This window comes from Balearica regulorum, chromosome 15, assembly GCF_011004875.1.
Source record: "Balearica regulorum gibbericeps isolate bBalReg1 chromosome 15, bBalReg1.pri, whole genome shotgun sequence".
Classification (NCBI taxonomy): Eukaryota; Metazoa; Chordata; class Aves; order Gruiformes; family Gruidae; genus Balearica; species Balearica regulorum.
Window position 1 is genome coordinate 18,180,648 of NC_046198.1, and position 27,485 is coordinate 18,208,132.

Genomic DNA, 27,485 nt, shown 5'->3' on the forward strand with positions numbered 1-27,485 from the left:
ATCACTGGTCAGTAATTCATTAAATATTTCTGTAAGGTTTAAAAAGTATCAGTCTAAACTTCTTAAATTTCCTGGGCTGTTCACCAATTGTTTTAAGTTCTTTGAACCAGCTTTTTTTAAAGACATGTGAGTGCTTAATTCCCATAATTTGCGTCTTTGTGGTTTAGCTCTCCCATTTTAAAATGGGAATTTCTGTGTTTTCCTATCATACAGGGATTTTGCAACAAATACAGTATATATTGTAGTATGTATGTAGTAAATACGTAGTATTGTGCAGTTTAATCCTTAATCACCAAAATTTTAAAATGTTCAAGAGCTTAAATGCACATCACAATATACATCACAAACCCAGTAAGGATTGAGAAGTAATCAAAGCAATTTTTTTATTTTCTGACTTCAAATGATTTCCCACGTGTGCTGTAAAAATGGGTTAGGTAAGCTTGGCACATGTGATATGAAATGAGCAGTAATGCACACAATCTGGAACAAGTGGTGGTGATATAAATATATATGGAATTTATCGTTAAAATCTGTAGGTCTGTTTGCTTTGCATAAAGTGCGGAGTTGATGTAGTTGTTCATTGTCTGCTAACCTGGCAAACGAAAGTACTTAGGAGAGCTTTTCTGGGTTTTTTTATATATTAGAAGATCACTCTTCATTTCATTTCTAGTGGATAGTTTTGTAATAGAAACAATCTATTTTCTTCTTTGTTATATAACGAATTCTCCTTTTTTGAAGTGATGGAGTATCAGCCACTTGAATAAATTACAAAAGCCTTCTTTTAAGCTTTTTTTGATAGTCTCTCATCTTTAATTACTTTAAATACTAATTGAATTACAGCTTGAGTTCCACAATTGATGCATACAAAATTATCAGTTGAGCAACTCATTAAAAAATTTGCATCGCTTATTCTTTTAGTGCTTTAGCTTTTGGCCAAAATTCTACCTTAATCATGCATAACCCACAATTACTTTGTCGTATCAGATCTCAGCAGAAGTCTTTTCTTTCCAGTCAGAAATGGGTGCCACCCGTTGTACTCCTGAAAGACTCCTATGACGAGACGTAAGCTGGTTGTATAATGGGAATTGATTAGTGGCTATACTTCTGGCTACCAGCTTAAATAGCTTGCAGGTCGCAGAGCAGCACTTTCCTGTCGGCTTTGCGAGAGCTTACCTCAGTTTATCACGAGAGCTGCTTCCCACAGCACGTGGTGTAGGCAAATCTCGTCCTTTTCTGTTTTCTGTTCCATGTCACGGTACGCGTTGATTTAGGAATATTGCCTGGTTTTGTGCAGTGTGGTGGATCACGCTTCCGGAACAATTACCCTATAGATCCAGCAGAAATTGTAGCCGCTCGGAACACCTTGCACTGCGAGACTGACAGATGGGCTAATGGCCGGGAGATGGCCCTCCTTTCCTTGACAGGGCAAGCTGAAGTAATTGGAAGGTTTAAAAGCTCAGTGTAAAATTAAGTAATTCGTGTGTCTGAGAAGGTCTGTCTTGGAATTCTGTAGAACTTTTGTATAGGATGAGGGATTTGCGCAGGATGTTACACACATTTGGAAATAAGCATTAGAAGAGAGATTGTCGATACTACTCTTTTTGTTGCTGCTTTTTTAACTTCAGTGGCTACCAAAGCGTGTTCCCTTTTAGATGTGCTCTTAGATTCCAATAGAAATTTTTTCTCTCTGCTATTATTTATGCTGTTTTTAATAGAATTGCAGCTGTCTTCCCATTTCTAGATTAATCAATACAATCGGAAATCAGTGCCTAAAGAACAGATTCAGTAGCTAAATTCTGCTAACAGAAGTATGTGTTCCGTTCATGTCAATCTATGGTTTTCATATTCTGCACAAATCCTCAGTGCTATTAGATGCCCAGATAACAGATTGGTAAAACACAGTCCTCCATGTGGAAAGGGCTAAAAAAGACTGTTTTACAGCTTTCGGAGGATGGTGGTGCGTGCTTTATACCCTTGAGGTCTGTACCCGAATGCTGGTACTCGTTGGGTGTTTTCAGTGCTCGGTACTGGCAGGCTGGCGAAGGGGATGCGCTCGGTCTAAGCGTTAGTGGCATTGAAGGAGGGCTTTGCTGCACCTGATACCTGCCTTGATGCAAGCACTAAATTCGGTGTTCAGTTCTGTGTCTCTGATTGAGGGAACCTCCCAGGCCACGAGAGGACACCATGTTCTAGAGAATGACCTGGAACCACTGCTGCCAAGACACAGAATGCTCTCCGCTCTTTTGCTGTGCACAGCGTTGGAGCTCTGAGCGGGGGAACTTGACTAGAGCACAGTAATGTAGCAAAAACTCCAGAGAACTATTCGTCTTCCTGCATAATTTTCCTGTTTACTGCAATAGCAATTGGGGAGATCAGATTCAAATGCAAAGTTGCAGAGTTTGACACAAGGAAAATGGAAAAAAAAAAAAAAAAAGGCAGAATTTCAACTGTATGAGGATTTTAAAAAGTGAGAAAATCAAGTATTTTTTATTGCATATATATTGTCATCAAGTAGCAGTGCAATCTGAAAATATTTAGTAATCTGAAAATAGATTAAGAATCTAATATTTGTATTAATTCTTACTATGTTTTTAATGTATTTTTGCCTTCCACTTTGCTTTAAGTTGGGACAATTTATCTTAACAGTTCATGTTAATGATCTTTAAACAAATGATGTATGTAGGATTAGAAACTAGCTTTAATGCTTGAGGAAACATAAATTTAATATACAGAAAGCAAATTAGTAGAAAATGAACAGAGAGGAAGAAGGAATACTGCTTTGGACAAGTAACCTTTTTTCAATTACAAAAAAGGATGTGTATTTGCTTTTCAGGTTGGTACCATTATTTTCAGTGAATCAGTTGTAACATTTGAATATAGTAACTTAGAACTAATGTAAAGCAACAAAAAGAATAATTTGATTTATAAATGTTGCTTTGAACGAAGTCAGAACAGATAATTTAATTACTGCAGGAAAATATAACAGTAATGCTTGCCAGGCTCCATGTATTAAGTTTCATCTATACTAGTTCCCATGCTGTATGTTTTCTGCTAATGATCTTTCAGTGCTGGTAGCAAATACTTGTCAAAATCCTTATAGGTAGTGCTTGAAAAGAGTAAGTGTTCTCCCTTCAGTGTATCTGTGTCTTGTTGGAGTGAAAACAAGAAACGTATTTCTTCTGTTGTGTTTATAAGAGAATGTCATATACTCGTTGGATATTTTTGTACTTCTTTTTTAAACTACATATAATTTTATTTAAAACTTACAAATTTGAGCTGTGTTTTTAACACTTGAACTGTTTGGTTTTGTAATTTTAAACCATGCTCCCCATGTATCAGCCTGGTTTGTGGTTTGCTAAGTACTTTATATGTAGGTATACGTACCAAGACTTGTAATTTCAAATTGTGGTTTTCTTGCATGAAATAGATGTTTGCCTTTTAGCTAGCCTTCAGGTACTTCGGGTCTTTTGAATTCATACTTCCATTACCACAGTTTAAGTCTTTGTGACTTCTGCCTTCCTGCCATCAAAAGGACTGGTTTGGTTCCGTGAGGTCTAGAGTGTGCTGAGTTACGGGAAGCTCATGAAGAGAAGCTTCATGCGACGGTAGTACTTGATTGCAAAGGGATCCCTGTATGCTTTTGCACAGAAATGCAGCTTAATTTTTTTCGTTTAAGATGAGCCCTTCCATTAGCTTCTGAATCTTTGTTGGTGCTATGTTGGCGTCTCACTTCTTGAAATGCTGCCTTCAGACTAATGGTTAAGTAATAATACGTGAGTATTTACTGGACCTATTGTTCTAATTTTGTGAATATTGCAACGTCCGTAAAATCTTGGTTGCTACTTCTGCACTGGGCAGATTATAACACTTAAAGAATGGATGTTAGTAACTGAGTAAACATCTAATTAAAGTGTCCTCTTGCAAGGGTATTGTCCCAGTAGAGGACGTATCAAAATAGAAATGGTTCTTTGCTTCCACTGAAGATGTGAATTCCGTGATTGTCTAAGTGTGTAGAAATTGAATAAGGGAGCTTTCCACTGAGTGCTGACTTGGCTGCACGATATCCTTTGCTTTCCTTTAAAACATCGGAAACCCAATATGGAAAGAATACACAGGACTTTTCTGGGATTAGAAGAGAGTGACTTTGCCATGACTCCTCAGCTGCATAGGAGGAACAATACAGAAATCTAAAATAAGTTTTCTGTCTAGAAGATGTTGACAGCAACATCATTCATCATTTTTAGCCCGTGCAACTGAAGTCTGTGAGCTGTTCCTCTAGCCATAGCTTGTTTTGTGCCCAAATGGTAGTTCAATAAAGTAAAAGTGTCCCCCTCACCTATCAGTGACTAAGCTAAATCGGAGATTATTTTGTGTATGTAATTATTTTAAAAGTTTGTAAATATGATGTGTATGTATCATAAAAGATATCTATTTGTATATATGTACATACACATGTGTACGCATATGACATCACCAAAGACAGTGTTTAGGATATATATGAAGTTGGCTTCTGGAATGTGTCTGTAATTCTGCAAGTTGTGTTCACCAGGGATGTTTCTGTCAGTGGACATCCTGCCTTTGCACTAACAGTGCGGCTGGCTTCCATTTATTTTTTTCCCTGCCAGCACAGCTGCTTTTTGTATCAGTGTCTGGTCGGTTTGCCTGTTGCTGAAGATAGTGAAGAGTTTAAGAGGGTCTGCAGGACAACTATTTTAGGATTAAAAGGTATAGAAGGTAAAGATTGTATTGCAAGTAAAAGAAAACAGAATGTAGCTTGCATCTTATGCTTATAATGTTTATTGTTGTTTAAAAGTTTATCAAGTAGAGTGTTGTCTGACTGTGTGTGTGTATAGGTATATATGTGAGGTAATTTGAAGCCATTCAAATCAGAGTTTGAATTTTAATATTTTTGCTCTTAAGGGTTTCACATTATGCCATGACCTGCCATAACGTTATTCTTTTCCTTACTGTAAAAAGGTGATCTGCTGGTTTGGGTCTATTAAAAGGGTACTTGTCTCTCAAAGGTGCTTTTTAAACCAGGTGATGGAGGTACTAAACTGCCCTTGGAAAGGGGTAAGAGGAGGAGGAGCATGAGAGGAACAAGGGTTTTTACGGAAGCCCCCCGGCCGAGTTTGGCAGGAAGCAGCAAGGGAAAAGGCTGCAAGGCTTTCTGTGGTGCTTCGGGCAAGGAAGCAGTGCTGTCCTGTGTTACGGCTCAGAGTTTGGGGCTGGGTGGTAAGCTGGCCTTGAGGTTGGTTCCCCTGGGAGAACCTTGCTGGGTTAGGGACCGGTCACCAGACCAATGCATTTCCATGAAGATTCCAGTGCTGGATCCTCTGCTTCCTCTTAGTCACTTCTTTTCCCTGTCTCCGTGCAGGAAGTGTCCGTATATCTGCAGGTATCTAAGATACAGTTCTGATGTTTGATGTTTCTTGGTAGCTTTTGTGGAAGTGTTTCTCTGTGGGAAAGAGGGGGGTAGCTGCTGCTGGGTTGGGCTGAGGGAGGAGATGAATGATTTGATGAGATAGCTGTTTGGGAAGAAAACTCACTTATTTTGCCAGTATTTTTCAGAGAGCATGATGCTATGTAATTTTCTTTCAAGGTTGTTGACATATTCAGTGGAGCTATTTCTGCCTCCTCAAGAAAAGACCTGTGTGTTTGCCATAGTCACATTTACAACACAGAACAGGAGTTCAAAATTCAGTGTTGATTGTCCTATGCTCGCTGCGGTACACAGTACATGACATAGTTTGCACACATGCATTAACATGGTATGGACTTTGCTATTGTGATCCAGTGAAACTCTGAGATCCTGCCGACTCACAGATGAACACGACAATCTTTGATGTCCCTTCCAACCCAAACCGTTCTGTGATTCTGTGACTGACCGAAACAAGGAATGAAACTTCCTGCGTGTTTCAGATCTGGAGAAGGGCCTGTGTTCGTACTTTTTCCAACTGCTATTCCAGACCATCGCATTAATAAAAGCACTACTGGTAATTCTAGGCTGACATGGAAAACCACGTTCATGGTTTAAAGGAATTCATTCACAAGTTGCACGCATGCGTCCAATGTACATTTTATTGCGTGATAGCAAATGTGATTGTAACAGGTAATGTACTGGCAGTATTTGAAATTTGAAATACGTATTTTAAAATAGGAAGCTCAACTAGTACGTAGAATATAACAGAAGAAATATGGAATGCTTGAAAGAGGATGATTCAGAAAGACTCTTAGGGAAGGAAGCAGTTTCATTTTAGGCTTGCGTGGTTTTGTGTCCTGATTCAGCAAAGCGCTTCAGGATGTCCTGCAGTTTAAGTCTCTGTTTGACTTGCACTGGAATCAGAAGTACAGAGAGATGTGCTTTTGTACTTTATCGGGTTTAGTAGCTCATAGAAACTGTCTTGCCTCAGATAGTTTGTCTAAGTCATACTGTCGTAGGGAGCTGCGACACAGAAAGCAGAGGAGAAGGCAAAACTTCTAGCTAATGCCTCTGGGGCAGTGGGCTAAATAATATTTCTTGGGACTAAGCTGTGATATCCCATGTCTTCAAGTAGAGTTAGTAGAAAATGATGACTCTCTGATGTTTCAGAATTGGAATACATTTATTATAGGGGAAAAGCTTTGGAAATGTAAATCCCAAAGCTATATATTAAAAAATTGAAGTTAAGGATTGCTTTCATTAATGCTTACTTAATTTGATTTTTGGGTGATGTAATACAGATGCTTAAATTCTATATTATTCTTGATTTTCAAAGTGAGTAGATTTTAATTTTCAACCCTCTTAGTGGACTTAACTGTATATTGAGTTATTTTCATATACTTTTTTGCCTTGTGGGTTTTAGGAAAAACTGTAACTAATATAAATGACAGACATGCTTGTGCTGTAGCATGGTTAAAAAGAAATGATCTTGTTGTATTGTGTTCAAATTGGGGAAGGAACTCAACTCAATCTTATATGCACAGCCATGTGTGTTAATTCTATAGCGCTGGCTTTTATGGCATTCTACAGCCATAAAAGAAACTCTGTTCTCTAAGTTCTCCATGTTACTTCATAGCTGGGAAGTTAAATTCTCAAAGAAGTAGGAGCTTTAAATAGTCTTTGAGAGTGAAATAATTCAACCCAGTTTTCAAATAGGTAGCTTCATTAAAGTGCCATACAGATAGAAATAAAAAATCTTTTCAGACTTGGGATAATTATTAGGATGTCTAGTCACAGCACGCCTCATTTCTGGCACTGTCACCTGCATGTTAAGGGGGACTACAGAGTATTTCAGGTTTTGAATCCAGATTCTCTGGGTTTTCTACTGGAAGAGACTGCAGTTGATGTTTTATGTATACAGCACTGAGAAAAGAGCATTCGCTTCTTCATTTCCATCTTTTGGTCATATCGCTATCTAAGAGAAGAGAAATAAGTCGGTAGGAAATGGTTGGCTTTTACACGGCAAATGCTTTGTTGCGCACGCTTCAGGCTCTGTGGTATGCGCTGCCCGGCTTACCTGAAACGCAGCCTGTGGGTCAGAGCCCGCCCAGTGCCGAGGGCTGGATTTCCTTTTCTGTGCTTGCGTTTGAAAGGTGAACAGATGGCCAACTCGTACGTCTCCGTCTTGCAGAATGTCTCACTGAATTCATGTGTTTATTTGGAGCTCAAGTGTAACGTTTCACGAGAATAGTGAACTTTGTCTTTTTTCAAGCTACAAACATTTGCTATTAATGGCTGTGGAAGTTTAGGAAGAAGGAACGCAGAGTATTTAGGGTCTACAAACCAAAATTTTGCCTGTCAAGAGGTGGTTATATTTTTGCTGTCTTGTAATCCTGTAGTCGAGAGAAGCAATTCGTTCTAACAAATTATTGAAGATAGAGCCCGCAGAAACAGTTCAGATGGTGTTGCTTTACATCATGACATTATGGGAGGAAAAAAAAGAAAGCACTGTGATTTACATGCTGCTTGGACAACTGCTAGATAAAAATATTGCAGTTTTATTACAACTCATGCGTCATTTTGGTATTCTAGTAGCCTCCTGGTATAAAATGAAAATATAAAAATAATTTTCTACATTTATTTCTTATTGTGATGGTGATGCTAAATTACCTAGTTACTTGGATCAATGAATTTCCTTTCGGAGAGACCTCAGCAGGGACACCTGATTACAGAAATAAAACTAAAACCTTCTTTCTCTGCATCTGAAATGTTACCCGCATTTTTCTGTCTTTCTGTACCTATCAATATGCTTGATTTTTCTTTTTTTTTTCCCCTGAAATGTATTGTTTTATAAATATTGGCAAATTCTAATCTTACTTGCTCGACAGCTTTTGGAGTGATTGCATGTACTAAACATAGTGTTAATTTTTTAAAAAGTGGAAAAAATGAAATATTGATTACTTCAGATCAAGTGAAATGCTGGAGACTCTTCCTGCATGAAAAATCTGGTTTTCCTCATTGTATCATGTGAAATATCTTTACATGATGGCACTCTAAATAGCAGGCACTTGATATCGATATTCCTCACTCATTCAATTTTTAGTTTAGAAAACAGAATTGTCCTATCAGAGTACATCTAAATACAATTTCTATTAAAGGAGCATCGTTAATCGTTTGAGTGGGAGTAAAGTTCAAAGACCATCTTGTACCCCACTACTGTTTGGCAGTTGGGATGGTGAACTGCTGTATTGATGAATTTTTCTGGGGTTTGGGTTGGGTTGGTTTTTTTTTTTCTCCTTCAAATCATATTTTTACTTGCTGGAGTTAAAACACGTCAAGTAAATGTGTTTGGATGCTGTTGGCCAGAGGTATAGACAGTAGCCAGGAGCTCGCAGCCCTCGTGGAGGTCTCCTTCGGGTGCCCAAGGTGGTGCTGGCTGTCAGCCGGCGAAGGACGACCGCCGTGACCTTGGTCCGTCAGGGTGGCTTCTGGAACCTTCCTCGGTCAGAGGCTCCCCGTCCCTCTGCACCCGTGGGTGCTGCCTGGGGTGCCCCTCCTGACCTGCGCAGCCCCGCAGCAGACGTGGCACCCGTCCTGCCGGAAGGGTCTTCTGGGAAGGGACAACGTGTGCTGACGTGCGGGAGAGAAATGAGTGCTGCGGAACTTTGGGGGAGTTTTGAGAGCAATTTCTTTCACTTGCTGAGAGGGTAGGAGAGAATCTGTCATTTCTTACTTAACTTGTTGTGGGTTTGGCTCTCTGCTGTGGGGTTTTTTTAAATTATTAATTTATTACTTTATTTTTAAGGGAAGGCATCACCGTAAGCTTGCATATATACGCTTGTACGCCGTAAGCACTGTACGTACCATGTTTCCAGAGGGTTTTGGGGTTGGTTTTTTGTTGTTGTTTTAAATTTAGAGTCTGTCTTTATTGGTCTTCAGGGCGTTTTCAAACCTGATAAAAGAAAGAAATTAAGAAAGAAAACTGCAGTGTCGGGAGGAAGCACTGAACCGAGACACATTTTAACTAATACTGTTGATAGTTATTACTGTAATATAGGCCAGTGAAAAAATGGATCTCAGTTTCATGAACTGCTGTCGTAGTTTCCAGAATCTCCAGAATAAAAATAAAGAGTAGACTGATAATACTTGGTCTGAGGAGAAAACAGAAATAGAATTTCCCTGTTCAATAGCCGAGGAAAATATGAGCCTAGGGGTCTTGCTATAGGCTGCAGTCTTCTATTGATGCTTTTTAATGAGCAGTTGATTCCTGACCAGTTGACAAAATGACACGTGGTTGGTATTTATGTCTTTAACAAAATAATTAGATGACACTGGATTTTGTTAGCATAACATTACCAATTGAGTTCTTTTTCTAGCAGTGGCATTAAACACCACACCAAAATGAGATCAGTTTTAGTTTTCTCCTCAAACTTTCTTTTTTTCTGTCTATATATTTATTAATTTTTAACACTTTTTCTCAAAGAGGGTTTTGAGAAAGTTTAGCCTTTTGGATGGATGATACTGCTAGCTTGAAAATGCCAGGTATCTTAAAAAAAATACTTGGTGCCAGGATTCCGTAAATGCCTGAGCCAGTTTAGAGAGGTACAAGACACAGTTTGAGATTTACTACACGGGGGAAGAATTTATCAAAATGGGATTGTCCCCAGGTAGGGCCTGGGGACTTCTGCCAGCATCCCTAGACTTGCTTAGAGGATGCTCTACAGCCGCATTGCGTTCTAAGAAAGCACAGACCAAACCTTAGTAGATATGATGTTCTGAAATATAAACTACCCTCTTACTCAAAATAAAAGGTAAGGCTTTTTTCAAAATTAACATTTGAATAAAAACCGTATTTGCGAGCATAGACTGAGCACGCAGCTTTTCTGGTGACCGGAGGAGGCTGGCAGAGCCGTGCCCTCGCGGAGCGGGCAGGCTGTGCTGTGCGGCTCTGCAGAGCACTGCAGGAGGTGCCTCACATCTCAAAAATTGAGAAATGCTAATGAAAATGTTGCAGTTGCCCACATAAATTGGTGCTAGGCGAGGGCATTGACAGGACCGTAGCTCACCCTTAGCAGCTCTGCTGCTGGATGGTTTTGCAGCAATGCCTTTTTCAAATTACTTTCTCTCAAAGCTCGCTTACTGTCTGGTATCATTGGAATGAACCCCTAGCTGAAGGTGGAAATGCATCAACTATTTTAGTAGAGAAACACAGAGTAATAATCACAATTATGTAGTGAATCTCTGTTTAAAGAAAGGTAGGTTTCTTTTCAAAACTGACAGTTCCTTGATTTCTTCTTTGTGTTGCATCCTCTTAAATTCCTATTTGTTCCGCTGAACAGTAAATGTACAAAAAACCTCACAGTGGGATCAGAAAAATGGCAATTTTGTGTATTGTATAGCCTTGTTTTGTTGTATAACGCTTGCCTGATTCTGCCATACAGAAACGGGCAATACGGTTAGGATGGAAATTTGAAGCTCATGTAGTCTCAGTAATTTTGAGATGATTTTTGTATAATATGGTAGTATTTGGCATCTTTAGTATTGGAAACTGTACCTCTGTAAAACTGTCTCACGATGCAGTAGTTACTGAAGGACAGGTGTATTCAAGTTGTGTTTTATTGTGACCTTTGCAAAGGTGCCAATTAGCCTGGAAAAATTAGTACTTGCTACCTAACTATTTTCTAATCACAAAACAGTGAGAATGACTCAGCAATTGAATGTTTACTTAGCTCCCATTTCAGCTTCTGATTTCCAGCTTCATTTGGAGGTTAATGACTTGGAGTCTTGTAGATAGGCAAAACTCGATACGACAATTTTGCTAAGACCAAGATGGTGAAAAACATCAGGCTACACTAGAATGACCTGCGTTTATTTCTGCATTTGCAGGTTCGTCTTTGAACAGCACTGTTGTCAGCTTCCTTTCGGACGGGATGCAGCGCGTGGTGTCAGAGGCTGACGCAGCTCTCGTTGAAGTCCTAGAGCTGTATCGCCTTTTATTTTAACTGAGTTGGATTGAGCCCTGAGCCGTTTTGTTGTTTGGTTTTGGCTCTTTTGTCCCCAGAGCTAACAATAGGAGGTTAGTTAAACGATAAGTAATGGTTAGAACATCCGAAGCAGCGCATTTTATGTTGATTGCAGCAGCACCAAACCCAGAATATAAAAGTGTTTTATCTGTCCCTAAATCATGGCAGGTAACCATGGCAATCATACCATTTCCAGCAGCTCATGGGAAATATTTGAAACATCTTAAGTGAGCTGTCCCATTAATAATGAAGGATATCAATGTTTTGCCATCTGTTATGTGCTGACAGTGAATATGAAAGACCAGCAGTTGTGTGAAACAGCTTAAACTGCAAGTTGGAATGAACTTGGCTTGTAATGAAAAACTGCAAAACAATGTAACAGAAAATACGGTACGTCAGACTCTGCTTTTTAGTTTTATAGCTTAATGTCATCTTCTAGTATCTGTTGAGAGTCTGTAAGATTTCCATTATGTAGTCTCATTTTTAGAGGTTTGTAATTTGATATTAGCATTTTGCTGTGGGCAGAAACTTGGCAAATTCTCAGTCAAAAGGAATTTCATAAAATATTTTGGGAGACATTAATTTCGGATTAAAGATATTTTCCCAGATGTGTTTTGATGCTTCTGCAATCTGAAGCAGTTTTGCGTGTTGACTGAAATTTTTTGGACTCTTAATCAAAAGTATATGCTCTTGAACTGTGGGCTAGGAAATAACTTTGACAGTAGTTTGTGCAGAAACAGTACTAGCTTTATTTTTCAGAAAATATGCCTGCAAATTGGAGGTGACTGCTGGTATGTTAAGTCTCAATTAACAGTTTGTGTACGATATAAGTGTACTCTGCATAAACTGGTGGTAAACATGGCCAAGATGCCCTACAGGTGTATATCAGAACCTGTCCGTGTGTTTTAGGTGACCGAGTCCCTCTCTGTGTCATACCCTTTCTTTTAACAGGGAAGGAGAGATCCTTAATCAGTTGGGAAGGGCTTTGGATTGCGGTTCTGGCAAGGTATGTTCCTTCCCTGTGCCAGGGTGCCGTCACGCTTGTTCATCGGGTGGTGCTCAGCAGGTGAGGCTTTCTCCTTGGTCAGGTTGGAGCTGCTCTTCCAGTACAGTGACGTCATTTCAGCATCGTTACAAAGAGCGGTGGTAGCTGTCCTTAAGTAATCCCTCTATGTGGCTCCAAGGAGGTTCTCTTCTGAACTGAGAAGAAATCTGAAATGTTGAAGGCGGAGCTCTTGCCGTCTTTGAATACTCCTTTGACCCCGTAGTGCCACGGCATCAGGGATGAGGCTGATCATGGGAACAGGAGGAGATGCTTTACGGGTAATAGTTCTGAGTTAAATTTCTTCAGGTTTGGTGGGATCATTCAGTCTGCCACTGGACCCGGTTCGAAGCGCTGAAAGGGCGAGTTAGCCTTGCCTCTTGGTTTTAAAGTTAGCAAGCTTGTAGCCAAATACCTTCATGGAAAGATTTGTAGAAACAGCATCGAGGGCCTGACTCAGGAAAATGCTTAAAAAGACGTGCTCCCAAACTGGTTATGGAAGGATCTAGTATGTTCTATATAAAAATGGAGAAAAGCTTAATATAGCACTGTCTGTTTTTTCTGTAATAATTCCAAATTATATATAATTAGTGTCCTATAAACAGTTACAGCTCTTGAAAGCATAGGAACCAAATATGTATAATGCTGCTTTTAGTGCCATTTTTGGTATGTGCTTCTGGGAAAAAAAAACAAAAAACAGTGCCACAATTATTCAAAATTTATTTTTATACCCAGCTTTGAAAGACCTTACTGGGTTTTGTCCAGAGCTCATGCTAGTGCTGTTTTTTTAAAAAAAGCAATATATGTAATAAAACCAGGTAAAGTTCATAAAGCATTCCTGCAAATAAAAAAGCCATTTGTGAGGCAAAGAAAAGGTCTTTGCTGTGATTCAGATCCCAACTGGTTGAATGACTGCCTTGATGATTCAAGACACAAGTTCTGTTTCCTTGTTAGAGACAAGTCCTGCTATTGATTCATCTTGCCCGTTCCATTTCTTCTATACACTTTTCTTACCTGAATGTCAGAAAATACCTTTGATCTTTGTAATAATACCTATCCATATTTTGCAGGGCAGGTCTCCTTTTTCTACCACGTGAGCGGGATCTCTCTTCAGTGAGATCTTGGAAGTGTGCGTTTATTTACTGTTACTTTATCTTCCCATACATGCATTTATTTTCCTAAAAATGAAATTATATAATCTAACCTGTGAAAATGTAAGGGTTTTTTGGCAACAGTATATGTAGTTGTAATTTTAACAAAATTACTTTGTCCCCAAAGTACATTTGTATCAAGTATACATAAATCTGTATGTTGAATCTTAGGGGAAGATCTTTGCTGTTCCCTGTGTGAACAGATATGCAAGTGTAGGTTGGTATTGACAGATACAATCTCATACATGTGCTAAAAGTATGGGGTTTTTTTCCCCTGATACAAATCCAAATCAAAATCTTTCCATTTGCTTTTTGCTTGTAAATAAAAATATCGTTTAGGAGTTGGAATCTAAAATACTAACTAGATCTCAGTTGTAGATAATTGGGTCCAATAAAAAGAGGGCAACAGTTAGCCGTTTATAATTTGAGACTGAAAAAATTGGCCAGGCTTTGAACCAATTGTGTTTTTCTGTTACCAATTATTCTATTTACTGTTTTGTGACAAAAACTGTATTACTGCAACTGCTTGGCAGTACCAACTGTGCGGTACAATAATTCCTCTGAGTGGCCGACCGGCTGTTGTAAAACGCACGTTTAATGCTCAGGCAGAGACCTGGATCACCGACCTGGGTTTACGTTGCTTCTGGGAAGGACAGCGAGCCTTCCTGCCTGGGACAGGATTCCACGGTAGAGCGCTCGGCGTTGGAGAGCAACTTCACATCAGGCTAAAAGAGCATGTTTGACTGCTGTCGGGCTGAGTTTAATTTCTGAGATTTTCTCTATTTTGCTTGAATAAATGGCAGAAAAATAGCTATTTTATAAGAGTAATTTGAGCAGCCGTAAACAGCAAAAATGCCTTCCCTATGCATGTTTTGGCAGTCTTAATCAGAAAACTCCTTTGTGCCGTTGTCATCTGCAGTTAATGAGATTCCTAACAATACGATAAGGGACAGAAAGTCCCTACCTTCAGCATTTTGCTCCTGTGTTTGTAACAACGTGGTCCAGCCTGTGAAAGATGTATCTGTGTGAACACATGCGCCGTACAGAAGTCGTACTAAAAGAATGCAGTTTCTGCTTAAGAGTACGTTTTAACATAATTGAAGTGATTTCACCAAAAATACTGTTCCTGAGGATTTGTGACCAAAAGAACTTAACTGAAAAAATGCTAATGAAAGCGGTACTTCAAAAATAGAGATTTTCCGGGGGGGTTGAAAAGGTGGTCGGCAGAAGCGATGGAAGCAGAAGCGTGGAGGGTGAGGCCGGTTCTTTGGGGCCGTGTCTGCGCTGGCAGCAGGCTTCAGAGCCGAGCGTGCTCCTCTGTCCTGCCCTACGCACGGTCAGGTGAGAGCGGGCAGAGGACGACTCCGTCCTTGAAACGGTCTCACGTGCCAGACGCCACCGCCGCTCCTGTGGTTAAAGCTTTCGGAACCAAAGCTGTTCCGCAAACTTTTTCTCCTCCGAGATCCCCCATGTGCCGCGCTTTCTTGTCTTCCGCCGCACGCAGCCGGTGGCAGCACGCTGGTGTCCCTGCCGACGGGACGGTGCGACACGTTAAATCCTTTGAGTGAAAAGGTGGGAAGGCAAGGCTGTTCCTTGAGCTAGGCAAAGAGCCCAGTAGGAACAAAAATCTTAGTGAAAAGAGGAAAAATAATTGTGAGTCAGTTAATTAGTATTGCACTACACTTGTAGTTATGATGAGCATTCCATTTTATTCTAATACCGTGTGTTGCCAGGTGTTAAAATTTTCGCTGTAACATTTCCCAGCAGCTTGCATGAGCTTCTGTTCCACACGTTTGTCCCGACGTCGGTGCCGCAGGGCACGGAGCAAGCTGCTGCTCTGTTCCGTTTGAGCAGTAACGTACTCGGTTGCGGAGTGCTGGGCGAGTGGCTCGGCAGAGTGGGTTGCAGGAAGTGTCGACAGTGCAGCTTTGGTTTTTAATGAAGTACCAGTTTCCAAGAGTTTTCAGACTTTCTTTGTTTATCAGTAAAGCAATTAACGCTAGAATCACTTGCGACACTATTCATGTGTGTAGCGCGTGTGTGTGTATGTTGCTGAAAAACGTGACTGATGAAAAAGAAATCTCAAACCATATAATACATTGGGTTTTTTATTTTCACACTGATCTTGATTATTACATGTATGACTATAGAACTGGAATGTGAAACAGGGGTGGACATCTGTAAGTTCTTATCTAGAAAACAACAACAACAAAAAGAATCTGTATATATTTTGGAATTCCGTGAACTTAATTAAAAACCACAAGCACTGCCTAAGTTTTTGAAGCCTGTAAGTATGAATATCTTCAGCAATTATAAATGTTACAGTAATTACAATTACATGTTATTTAAGTAATTACATGCAAATAAAAGACAAGAGCGGAAAAGACTTCCTCAAATTATAACAAATGAGGCTCTTTTTAGTATACAGGATTAGTTGCCAATATTTGCAAATGTACCTCGCTTGACATTGGTTGGGTTTTGTTTTTTTAAATTCTATGAATTTAAATTACTACTTTGAGAAATGTCATTCAGAATCTTTTCTCATTTTCTTACGTCTTCCAAAAATATTGCTGTTCCTGGTAACTTCTAATGAGAGACAAGAACAGAACGAAATGTCAATAAAGGAACTCGGCAGCCGTCCTCCTGAATTCCAAGGAGCATCCCTGCCTTGATGAGGAGTTAGTCGGTTGTACCTCGGGAAGGAATAATCTTCAGATTCGCATCCCACGCACGGCAGCACAGCTTGAACCTTTTTACTACAATGAATTTATTCAGTGTTGTCAAATGTATTTATGGTGTTTCATTGGTGGGTTGTCTCCCCCCCCCCCCCAAGAACCAAGAATTTGGTTCAATGATTTTTCTGACACAGATAAATAATGCAGGTTGGATAGACACATCTTAGAGGTAATAGCCTTTCCTGCGAGAGCTGTAATTGTGTAATGATGGTTCTGGCTTCACGCCTAGAGACCGTACTCGGGCACTTCCGCCAGGCGATCGGGATGCCTGCGTTGCTGAGATAGAGCCGACTGGCTGCACCACAAGCCAGCCAGCGCCTGATTTCATTGTAAGGCCATTACGGTCTTACGTTAGCGTGAATCGTGTGGACTTACATTATGGTTCACTGTAACTGCGATCCCTCACAGGAAGAAGTTTAAGCTAGGTGTAAGGTACAGGATGCGTGGTGGTGTGCTCATTGTTAGACTTTTAATTTGTAAGTCCCTCAGCAGAATGTGGAGTTTATAGAATTACTTCATTTCTTGGGGTGAATATAGTGTAAAATCCTGAGATCTAAAATACTGTAGGAACTGCAGTAAAACACTTTTCATGAGAGTTGTGATAAAATCTCTAAAAAAAGCAATCTATGATATGAAAACTCCATCACAAAACAACAATTTCTTAACATTATTAATAAAAAAAGCTGGAGAAATGTTAATTGATTCTGGAGTTTGTGTACCCAACATCAGAAAAGTAGGAATTCTGAAGAGATTTGTGGGAAAAAGTCGGTATTTCCTTCTGCAGAGACTGGTAATTCTGGGTCTCAAAAAGAATCGCATAAATTGTTATGCCTCTACCTCTGTGTCGCTGTTAAGCACTGCCTTTCTGAAACTGTAGTATTTCCTGGAAAAGACTTCTGGTCCATAGAAGAGACATTCTGCCAAGGAGAGAATTCACCGTCCTGTCCGGGGATGTTTTCGTGAAGCAGGTTTTCACCAGGTTGCATGATTTTCCTTTTCCCTCTAAGGAGGACGGGATCAAGGGTTTCTTGCGTAGTGCCAGCATATTGCTGTAGACATAATAAACATAGATCATCAAGACATCAAATTTTATGCTTATTAGGACTGTTTACTTACATTATAGAATTGAAAAACATATTCTTTACGCCATTTATATTTTTTCTTTTCTATTTTTAGGATGCAAAGTTTGTAGAAGAGCGACGCAAGCAGCTACAAAATTACCTAAGGAATGTAATGAACAAAATCATTCAAACTGTGCCAGAATTCACAGCCAATCCCAAAAAAGAGACTCTTATTCAGCTGATGCCCTTTTTTGTGTAAGTATCTGTCAAGTAGTCAAGAAAATGTTAAGCTTTTTTATCACAATTTAATTTAAAATATAGTGCTAGCATCTGAAAAATCTTTAAAACAGATTTCTTTTTAAATAGGCTCCTGTTCAAATTATGAGTGCTTTTGTTATATTTAAAGGAATATGTGACATATATAGTAATTTTTGTTTATTTAAATGGTGACTTTGAACAAAAATCACTGTGTAAAGCTTTCAAAAATATCTTAGTGACCTCATAATCTGCATCCATACATACTCTTCAAACACAAGGTGCTTTCAATTTCTTTTCTTTGATCTTTTTCGGTTGTGTTTTGCTTTTGTTTGGGGGTTATATTTTTGTTTTTAAATTTATTTTGGGGGATGAGTGTGGAGCACTATTAGTGTAGGTACTAACCAAATTAAAAAGTCAAGCTGTTGAACTCTTTCTAGCTGAATTTTGCAGTCTGCTGGCGCATGTTCTGATTTCATTAATGTTAATGTTGAGTATGTCCAGAAATAGTTTAACACAGTCATCTGTGAAGCATCTCAAAACAAACCCTTTGATAACCAATCAGACAAGGGATCTCATCTGTTAAAATCTTTCCATTTTGCTGTAAACATTGTTCTTTACAGTATTTGTAAATAATATTTAGAACTATTTAAGAAATAATAATAATAATAATAATGAAAACTGGGATTTGCAAGTGGTGTTAACTTATTTCTTTCCCTAATACTTTTTCAGTATAATGGTTTTTCAGTACTATACCTGTACAAATTATGTATAGATTGAACACACGCTCGTAGTAAGCCATGGCACTAAATTTGCTGTCCACAAGCCTCTGCGCAGGGACTGTGCACCCATGCCTGTGAATCCTCGGATGGATCAGTTTGCAGAATCAAGACCAATATAAAATGCATACATTTCAGTAGAAGCGTGCTTACTTAGCTGTGCTATTGGCATGGTCTTGTGCAGAGTTTCAAGTTTAAAACTTTATTTTGAGAAAGCTGTATTTATTAGAAAACTGAATAGAGAAGTGGAAAAACGCCAAGATATATTTTGTGGTGTTCACGGTTTTTTCAATTTTTCCTCGATTTGAAAAAGCCAAAATCAATTTGCTGAGGCATCTTGATGATGATGTTGTAAATGGCAAAATGATGTTTGTAGGGACAAACATCTCAAGAGACTTAACCTTTTTGTCCCTGAGAACCTATTTTGTAGACTTTGACTAAGAGCCGTAAAATTTAAATGGTTTCATGCACTTCCAGTTGAGGAGCCTGTACGTGGCTTTTTGTGACGTAATTTTAAAGAAGTTGTCCTTCATGCTGTACTCCATTTTTTTTAAAAAAAGAAGGGCAAATATAAAATACATCTGCAATTGAATTTTCAAATAATTTTTGCTCTTCCTGTCCAATTATATTTTATTTTAAGATGGTTAAGTATAGCTGTATGAAGTTGTGAACTGATAATTTCTTGTCAACCTAATTTCATAACTCGCTGCTTTAAGTGTAGAGCAGGAAAATGACTGCCAAACAGTGTGCTGTTCAAGGTCCCATCTTTTCATTGGCTTGTTATAATTGATGATCCTGAGTTCCACATAGACCAGCGACAATGCAGAATAACATCTGTAAGTCAGGGCTAGCTACTTTTTCCTCCTCAACCAGTTTGCTTATGAAAGAGATTCAATTCCAAGCTTTGTGGGGTATAAGATATGTGAATAAATGATGATTATGGTTTCAGGTGTACATTGAGTTGCTCTGGTAATTATCATTACCTGAACAGTACAAGCGGTCATAGAGATAGCAACAGAACTAATATTCAAATATGACAAAAGCGGACCACGGTTTCAACCAGAAGCTATTAGATTGGGAAATACCGTGGGTACTCTACTTAGAAATATTAATTTGAAGCTTTGGCTTTAATCGATGGAAAACATATTCATAGTAGCAGTTCATTACTTGAACTGTGATGCATTATTTACATGCATTAACCAAAATTGTGTTGTTCTCGGGTTTTATTTAATTTCAATTACTAGAATTTCACATATTTTTAAAAAACGCTGTCATTGATTGTACAATTCAACAGTGGTCATACTGTGAGATTATAACTATGAGGTAATACAGTATTGCTGTAAAAGCAATGATACTATTCAGGTGTGTTTTTCATCTTAATACACTGTTGTTACAGAAATACTGTATTGCACTATATTTTTCTTGTACTTTGAGAAATGACATTTCAAGAATAGTTTATAATCTCTTAGCCACTTATGTTAAAAACAGGAAGGGAAAACAAATTTCCTCTTATTCCTCAGCCCTAAACAGTTAGCTTGTGTCTTTTGTAAGTGTGTAAATAGAATTTAGATCTCATGTTTTTTGTTTATTAAAAAAAAGTGCCAGGCATGAGGACATGCACAGGAAAAGATTCAAAATCACAGTCCCAGGTAATGGGTTCTACCAGTGATGCACAAGTCAGAATAAACACCGTTACCCTATTCTGCTGATGTAAAAAACCAAACCAACCCAAAACCCAACCCTGTCTCTTCTCATAAATGTAATGAACTGAATGAGATAGCTACAAGGAATTTCACAGAAAGAGCAAAGTTGTATTGAGAAGGCAGCATATTTAAGTAACCTGTTTTCTCAGTATGGGTACAGTTTAGTATGTGAAACATTGTGATACAAAATAAAGCAATTATCTCTAAGGAAAGAAATTTGTTCAAGGAGATTTGCTCAAGAAAATTTGCCAACACCATTTATCAACAATTTGTCAACGCCAATATGATGCACTGCATCGATGCTAACCCTCTTTGGGTATAGCTTACAATAGGTCACCAAAAGACTACGTTTATTTTTAGAGGGGTTTTTGCATTTGGCAATTTTATAATTCTCAACACATCGCATGAAGCAAAGGACTATTGTGGATTCAAGAATATGCTTTGATATCTGGACATTATGGCAGAAAGGTTCTGTTCATCTATGTATCTGTCAATTATTTCCTGGGAGCTTTTTCTCAACTAATGGATACATCAGCATTCTCCCTTAGCTCAAGTAGAAATTTCTCCGTGGGAATATTAGTGGGATTCTGGAAGAGCTTAGCTGTTGAGCAAAATACTGATATACCTCATCTACCGCAGACAAAGTGGGGGTTTAATGCATTTTTCTACTGAGATAGCAGACACTTCCTCTGCAGCTAGGGCACCAGTATTAAATTAATATAAAGATCTTTCAGAAATGATAGAAGGAGCACATTTTAGAAAGTATCATCGTTGCTAGGCTATCATTTGAATTCTCAATGTCCTTCATTTTCTGAGAGTCATGACCTGGCACTGCTGGTGAGTAAGAAAAAGCATCTAAAAGAAAATGCATTTCAGTTCCACTTCATATTGCCAACTTCTCCAGTATTGTCCTTCCTTAATGGATTTTGAGCTTCGTCAACAGGAGATCTTGAATATGCTGGACTCTGTGGAGTATTTATTACATTATTCAATTGTAACCTTTGTACCGTACCTGCAATTCTTCTCTTCCATTAGGTTTAATAATATTTTAATATAAAACACTGTAAATACATATAATAATTCTGATATATTTAATTTGTGCTTTATAGCACAAATGTGTGTATGGTTGTTGATCACATCTTTATTAATGAAAGAGTTAGCAGTTACAAAACACTGAGGTATTAGTCATAGGACTGTGCTGTAGAGAGTAGTGATACCTCAGTCTAGGAGAAAAAATTACAGTCTTAATAGGCATAAAAAGCCTCTAGGGCATCAGATCTGTCTATTAGGAAGCAATAAAATATATTTAAAAAAAAAAAAGTTTCTTCTCACTGCAAAATTAAATGACCACACTTAAGCGTGAAAACGAAAAATCTCATAAAGGTTGTGTCTGATTAGGTATCCTACAGATAGAAATTACAGGGTCAGTTCTAATTAATCATTTTTAAGATCTGATTTAGGTCCTAGAATATGATTATGGTGATCAGCAAATAAGATTAATGTCTCTAAGCCTGGATCCACTGATTATTAAATGCTGGAAGGAATATTGCCTAAAATTGTTGTTTTGAGGTTGTTCCTTTGGGGATTTCTCCCTTCCAAGTGCAGTGATTTCATACAGTCACGCACAGATCTGAGGAGGCAAAACATTTTAATTGATCTGTATGCAATAGCCTGCCACTGTTCTAAAGAAGGAAATAAATTTTATTTTGAAACTCAGATACAGTTTGCAGTAAAATAATGTGAATCAGTTTGCTACCATTTCTCTTCATTATTGTATCAAATGCTAGTGGTTAATGATGGAAATGTAATTTGATTTGATTCCTTATGCTGTGAAGTGTCATTAATGTATTCTTCCTGTTGTCAATCTCTATCATTTGTAATCTCAGTTTGTATATTTTTCAATTTTAATGCTGCATTAGTTCAGTTACAGGTTTAGTCAAATAGTTTCCTTTCTAGTCCACTTTCATGTCTTAATGTAAAAAAGAGATTCTGGCTCTGCTAATTTGTCTGCTTACACGCTGAGTAACAAATTTTTTGTAATAATAGAATTGACATCACAAGTTAAATTTTCCTGTCCATGCAGAGCAAAAAGTAAATCAGGAATTGGCACCGCTAAATTAGATTGCTACATCTGCTAGCTGGTGAAGGCCTGTCTGTTACTACTTACTTAAATTAACATCTATTTGCCCTCATGATTGGTACATTACAGATAAATAAAACTTGTTAGAACAAGTACACTTGTGTTATCATCACATTTTTATCAATCTTTCCGAAAAATATCACATACATTAGCTCTTTGTAAATACATGTAAAAGAACAGGAGGGATCTTTGGCAGGAAGCATCACAATTCTTTGGACCATATAATTGAGTCTTTCAGCATAAATCATTGTAATAGGTTATATGATTTCAAGTATGTAAAAATCTAAAAGCTGTAGCATTAGAAAAATGGAACATCATAATATTTTAGTGCTTCTTTTCACATCTCTGTGGTTTCTGTATCCAATGTCCTCATTTTTTAGAAGATAAAGGTTTTTGTCCCATGATCCTCATAATAGGCACAAACTGAAATACAAGGAAAATAAGAAAAAACATTTTTACTGTAAGACCGGTGGAGCAGGTTGCCCAGAGGTTGTTGCCAGTCCATCCTTGGAGGCATTAGTGACTTGACAGGACGGAGTCCCCTTGAGCGGGGGGTTGCCTGGGCCATCCCAGAGGTGCCTTCCCACTCCAACAGCCATAAATCTATGATCCCCAAAGTCTCCACCTGCAGTTTTAACTTGGGGTGGGTTTACATAAGCCCCACATAAAGAAGTGTTAGCTGAATGTACAGCTGGTCAAGCAGATGTTAGATGTGAACAACAACAAAAAAAGCCTAAACAGCGGGAAACTACTAAAACATGTACTCTGCTTTGTAGCTACGCAATGCTGTTCGGATTAGAATACTGCCACTTTAGTGACTGTTTGGCTTCGGCAATGCAAATGTTTGGATTAAAATATATGCAAGAATGGTATAAACAGAATTTTGAGAATATTTTTTTATCTTGTTTTCTAGGCCGCGGCTACACGTTACAACAGTTTCTAGATAACTGTTAATTACATGTTCTGCTGAGCCGCAGAGCTGGACGTTTGTTCTCTTGTGGTAGCTGCTCAAACATACACTTTAACGAAAGCAGAGAATCTGCTCAGTAAATCATCAGAAAAGAGGCTAGAGCAGGTTCTGAGAAACTGTTGTCTGTGGGCCGCGTTTGAACGCCAGAGGAGTCATCAGTTCTCCGTGATGATTAGAGGACTGTAACGTTCAAAGAGTCTGTTGTCTTCGTTTCACTGGATGACATTACTGGCAACGTATCTGATAGCAAAAGTTGTGTTCTTAGGTGTTTTGTGTCAGTTGTCTTTGAGTCACCAAGTTAAATTGCAGTAAAAAAATTCTCTATTTCTACTTCTCTTTCTCGTTTTGCAAATGCTTCCTCCCTCCTGGAAGGTAAAGTTAATGAGAAGCATGGTAGGGAGATAGAGGCAAATTTCAGAACCAGCCAATCGGCCACTCAAAAAAAAAATGTTGCCCTGAAAATACGTCTCTGAGATTTACTTAGCACTAAACAGTGTGTAAACCCAAGTATCTGCTGTTGGCCTTGCAGACCACAAATTAAAATAGTGGGGAAGAATAGATGTTTGTTCGTAGTGGCCTGCAGAATTTTTACTTGGTTTGGATTTTGGAGTTTTTCTTACGTATTTCAGTTGCAATTGTCAGTGTGTCATTGCGAACATTTCAATGTGTATATTAAAGGCATGAAAGGTAAAAAGAACGTTAACTTCTATACAATACCATTGCTAGTATTAAAATGCTGCTTTCAAGCATAAATGAAATAAATCTTTCAAGAAAATTACTGTGAGGTTCCTATGGATGTTGTATCTCTGAGTTCATTTTAAAGAAATTGAAAATTAACCCTTTCACAGTTACTTTCAAAATGTTTTAGAGGGATAAAAACATTTGCTCAGGCTTCCCCCTATCAGTTGTATTTCATTCAATAGCCTCACTGCATTCAGTAGTACAAGGGGTACTTTACTATACAGCAGATACGGGCACTCTTAGTATAAAGAATGAACTAAAACCTCTTCGCAGGAACATTTCCAGAATATTATTTTAAATAAGATCTTTGAATTCACAGACACTGCTATATTGACGTATAAAGGCAAAGGAGACAAACTTTTAAAAACTGGGCTTTCACTGTGTTCTTGGCCAGTGACAGTATTGAGATGACATTTTCATGAACTAATAATTTTAAAGGAATTTTAGGTTTATAAATTTCTCCATTTGCAGGACTTTAAATCTCAATCTCAAATAAGGTGAAAAATGTTTTGTAATCTTATTCTGTTCATGTCATGTTCTAATGTTCTCTACCTCATTTTATGATTTATAAGAAATCAGTTTTATAGCTACAGATTGGTTTCTAAAATATTCTAATTATTTCCTCCCTTTAGGACTTGCTTTGCTAGACTGATAGTACTGTACTTACAGCAGCAGTATAGCTCTTAGTTAACTAGTCTTTCTGGATGAAATGCTACAAAAGATGATTCTATGAGAAAGCAAAATAATTCTAAAGTATGTTTCTTTAGCATGTAAACACAATAGCAGAAATGCTCGTTAATACAGAATTATGCGTTGAAGGACTGGGAATCCCTCCTCTTACTTGAATTCCATACTGTCTACGTATAACATAAATAAGCAAAAGCCTACACAGGTGCATACCTCTATATCAGCCCAGCAATTAGTGCTTTTGGTTTATAATTTTATTCTGCAGAAAAAGTTAGCTTGGAATATTTTCAGGTATTGATGTGACTATTTATACGGGAATGCTGGGCTCATCAAGATTGTTCCGTTGAGATCCGTGGAGTTAGGGCACGGTTATACAGCTAGTTACTTAGGCAGTGCATCAGTTACATCTGTAGGCAGGATATGCGGTGTTTAGTTACATATGAGTTTGGGGAAATACTGGTAATGTGAGTTTTATACTGAATTCTTGTTTTGCGCATTCTGTGAGACGCTGGGTCTGCAGTTGCAGCCCCGAGCTCTTGGGGCAGTGGGAAGCAGCAAACTTGTCGTGCCCGTTCAGCTGGCAGCGCGTGGTGCTGGTGCTCTGCTGTTGGTGCCTTGTCAGATAAACAAGATTAGAAGCAAACAGGCAATCCCTGAAATACTGCGAACCAGAAGCGATGCGAAGTAGGGACCTTGTAAATGCAGTTTTGAATAGGTTAATTTCCCAAAAAATGAGTTGGTGACGGCTATTAGTGTGCATATCTTGCCTTCTAACAGAGTAAGTGAGAGTGTTCGGCTAACGCGTCCCGAAGTATTGTGGCTAGTGGCCAGATTTTTACCTGATTGCATCCTTTGAAGTGGCAGCTTCTGTTATCGCTTGGCACTGAACAACTTCAGTACCTGTAGCAGATCTCAGTTATGTTCTGTAACAGTATGTAAGCACTCTGATAAAGAGGAATATAATTTACATGAACTGGGAATAGCATTTGCTTAAATACATGACTTTTAATTAGTAAAGCACCTCCTAATGCCTGAAACATGCTAATGAAACTAATTTATTGCTATGTTAATTGATTTGATCTACTTATAAAACTATGTAGAGACATTACACAATATTTATCTTTCAATAGAACTGTGTTGCAAAGCACGGATGATTGTTGAAGTAAAAATATCTTAGATATCTAAAATTTGATTAGCATATTCAGATAATGCAGGAAGTTCCATTGCAAAAATGTACTATTCTTCTGTGGAAGTTTTGCTGGTGATAGACTTAAAACATTTGGAGTGGATTGTTCTTAACAAAGATACAGTTGTCTCGCTGTTATTCCTGGTCTCTGCGTTCCTCACCGTGGAACTGACAGTTCTGGTTTTAGTCTCTCACAACCTGTGAGGCTCGACATCAAACTTAAAAAAAGCATTGTGCCTGTTTTCATCTAACTGAAATGTGAAGAAGTAGGGCAAAAACTGTTTGGTCAAAGTATATGAAAATGCACACTTTCATCTCTTTTCCTTCTGCAAGAGTCATATTATGTTACTTTCGTTGTTTGTGTTTTGGCACATATCGACATTGAAGGCATGTATTACACGACATCCTGCAAATGTATTAAATCTTCTTTTCCCTGCTCTGAGTAGTTGAGAGAGTTTATGAATGTTAGAGGAAAGTGAGGAAGGAAAAAAGTTATATCTGGAGGAGTCGAAACAGGGATAAAGAGGGCAAGAATAAGCAGGAGAGAGACACAGGATGCTTCATGTTAAAAGGAAGATGGGTTGAACATACTAAGGAAGAGCGGAGAAATGCTGCTACTTGGGGCTTACTAGAAGCATTCGGCTTCATAAAGCTAGTTTTATCCAAACAAATGAAGATGATGTTTGTTACATTTGTAGTTTTTGATTTTACAAGTGATCTATCTGGGATTTGACAGGTTATTTGTGAAATAATTAAAACGTTGGTTCTGGCTTTGAAGTACAGGACACTAAAAACTTGAATGGAAAAGCACGTGAACGCTGTCGGGTAGCACTTGTGATTCTGCTGCTCCCTTCCACACGGTACAGAACTGTCCTGCATCCTCCTCCTTTGTTCAGACCCAAGGTTTGCATAATTTCTTCTTACTTTATCGCCAGTGGCTAGTCTTTCTACATAGTCTGAAGAAATGCTAAAATCTGTAAATTGAGCTAGGAAAAGACTATTTCTGTGGGAGAGGATTGCCTCCCTAATGCAAGCTATGGCATAGTTTTATCCTGTTGTGTGTGAAAGACGTTGCAGGAGAGTTAAGGAAGCTCTGTTTTAACTTGATTGACCAAATCTTAGTTTATCTTTGAGGATTTTACCAGCAGCTGAGAGTGTGTGTATGGAAAAACACTCCCTTGAAATACGTATGGAAGATGCCGCCCGTGCTGGGAAGAATAATGTATCTGTACTAGCAAGAAATATTATTTGCTCTTCTCTCCCTCGATCCCAAGGGGCAGTTTGCAGTACAGAGATGCCACTAAAAGTATGGTAGAGAGAAAAGCTCCTTAATCTGATTTGTGACCAGAGCAACGATAAATCCAGATCCGTGTTTGTGTTCCCAGTATGTTGTAGATCGACAGTAACGGTCAGAAAGCACTTTCTGTGTTGCTCTGGTACCTAATTGGTATATATTGGTTTCCTTTATAAACACACAACTTAGCTCTGAAACAAAAGGAGATAATGTTGAACAAAGCCATGTTCAACATTACAGCAACCTTCAGTGCTGCACGAAATGAGCTTTCAACTGTGCCGTGCGTCTTCTGATGG

At 38.4% G+C, this 27,485-nt stretch overlaps 1 protein-coding gene across 4 annotated transcripts in view; it reads left to right on the top strand.

The window, feature by feature from the left end:
• Positions 1-27,485, top strand: part of SNX29 (sorting nexin 29) — a 126,692-nt gene that overhangs the window by 80,000 nt on the left and 19,207 nt on the right. For 3 of the 4 annotated variants that reach the window (XR_012837849.1, XM_075767363.1, XM_075767365.1), the window contains one exon: positions 17,550-17,689. Coding sequence is in view for 3 of the 4 variants with exons in the window: in XM_075767363.1 (XP_075623478.1) it covers positions 17,550-17,689 (140 nt within the window). In the remaining variant the exon portion in view is untranslated. Of the gene's footprint in view, positions 1-17,549; positions 17,690-23,224; positions 25,451-27,485 lie in introns of those variants that run through there. The other variant, XM_075767364.1, reaches the window with a different exon arrangement.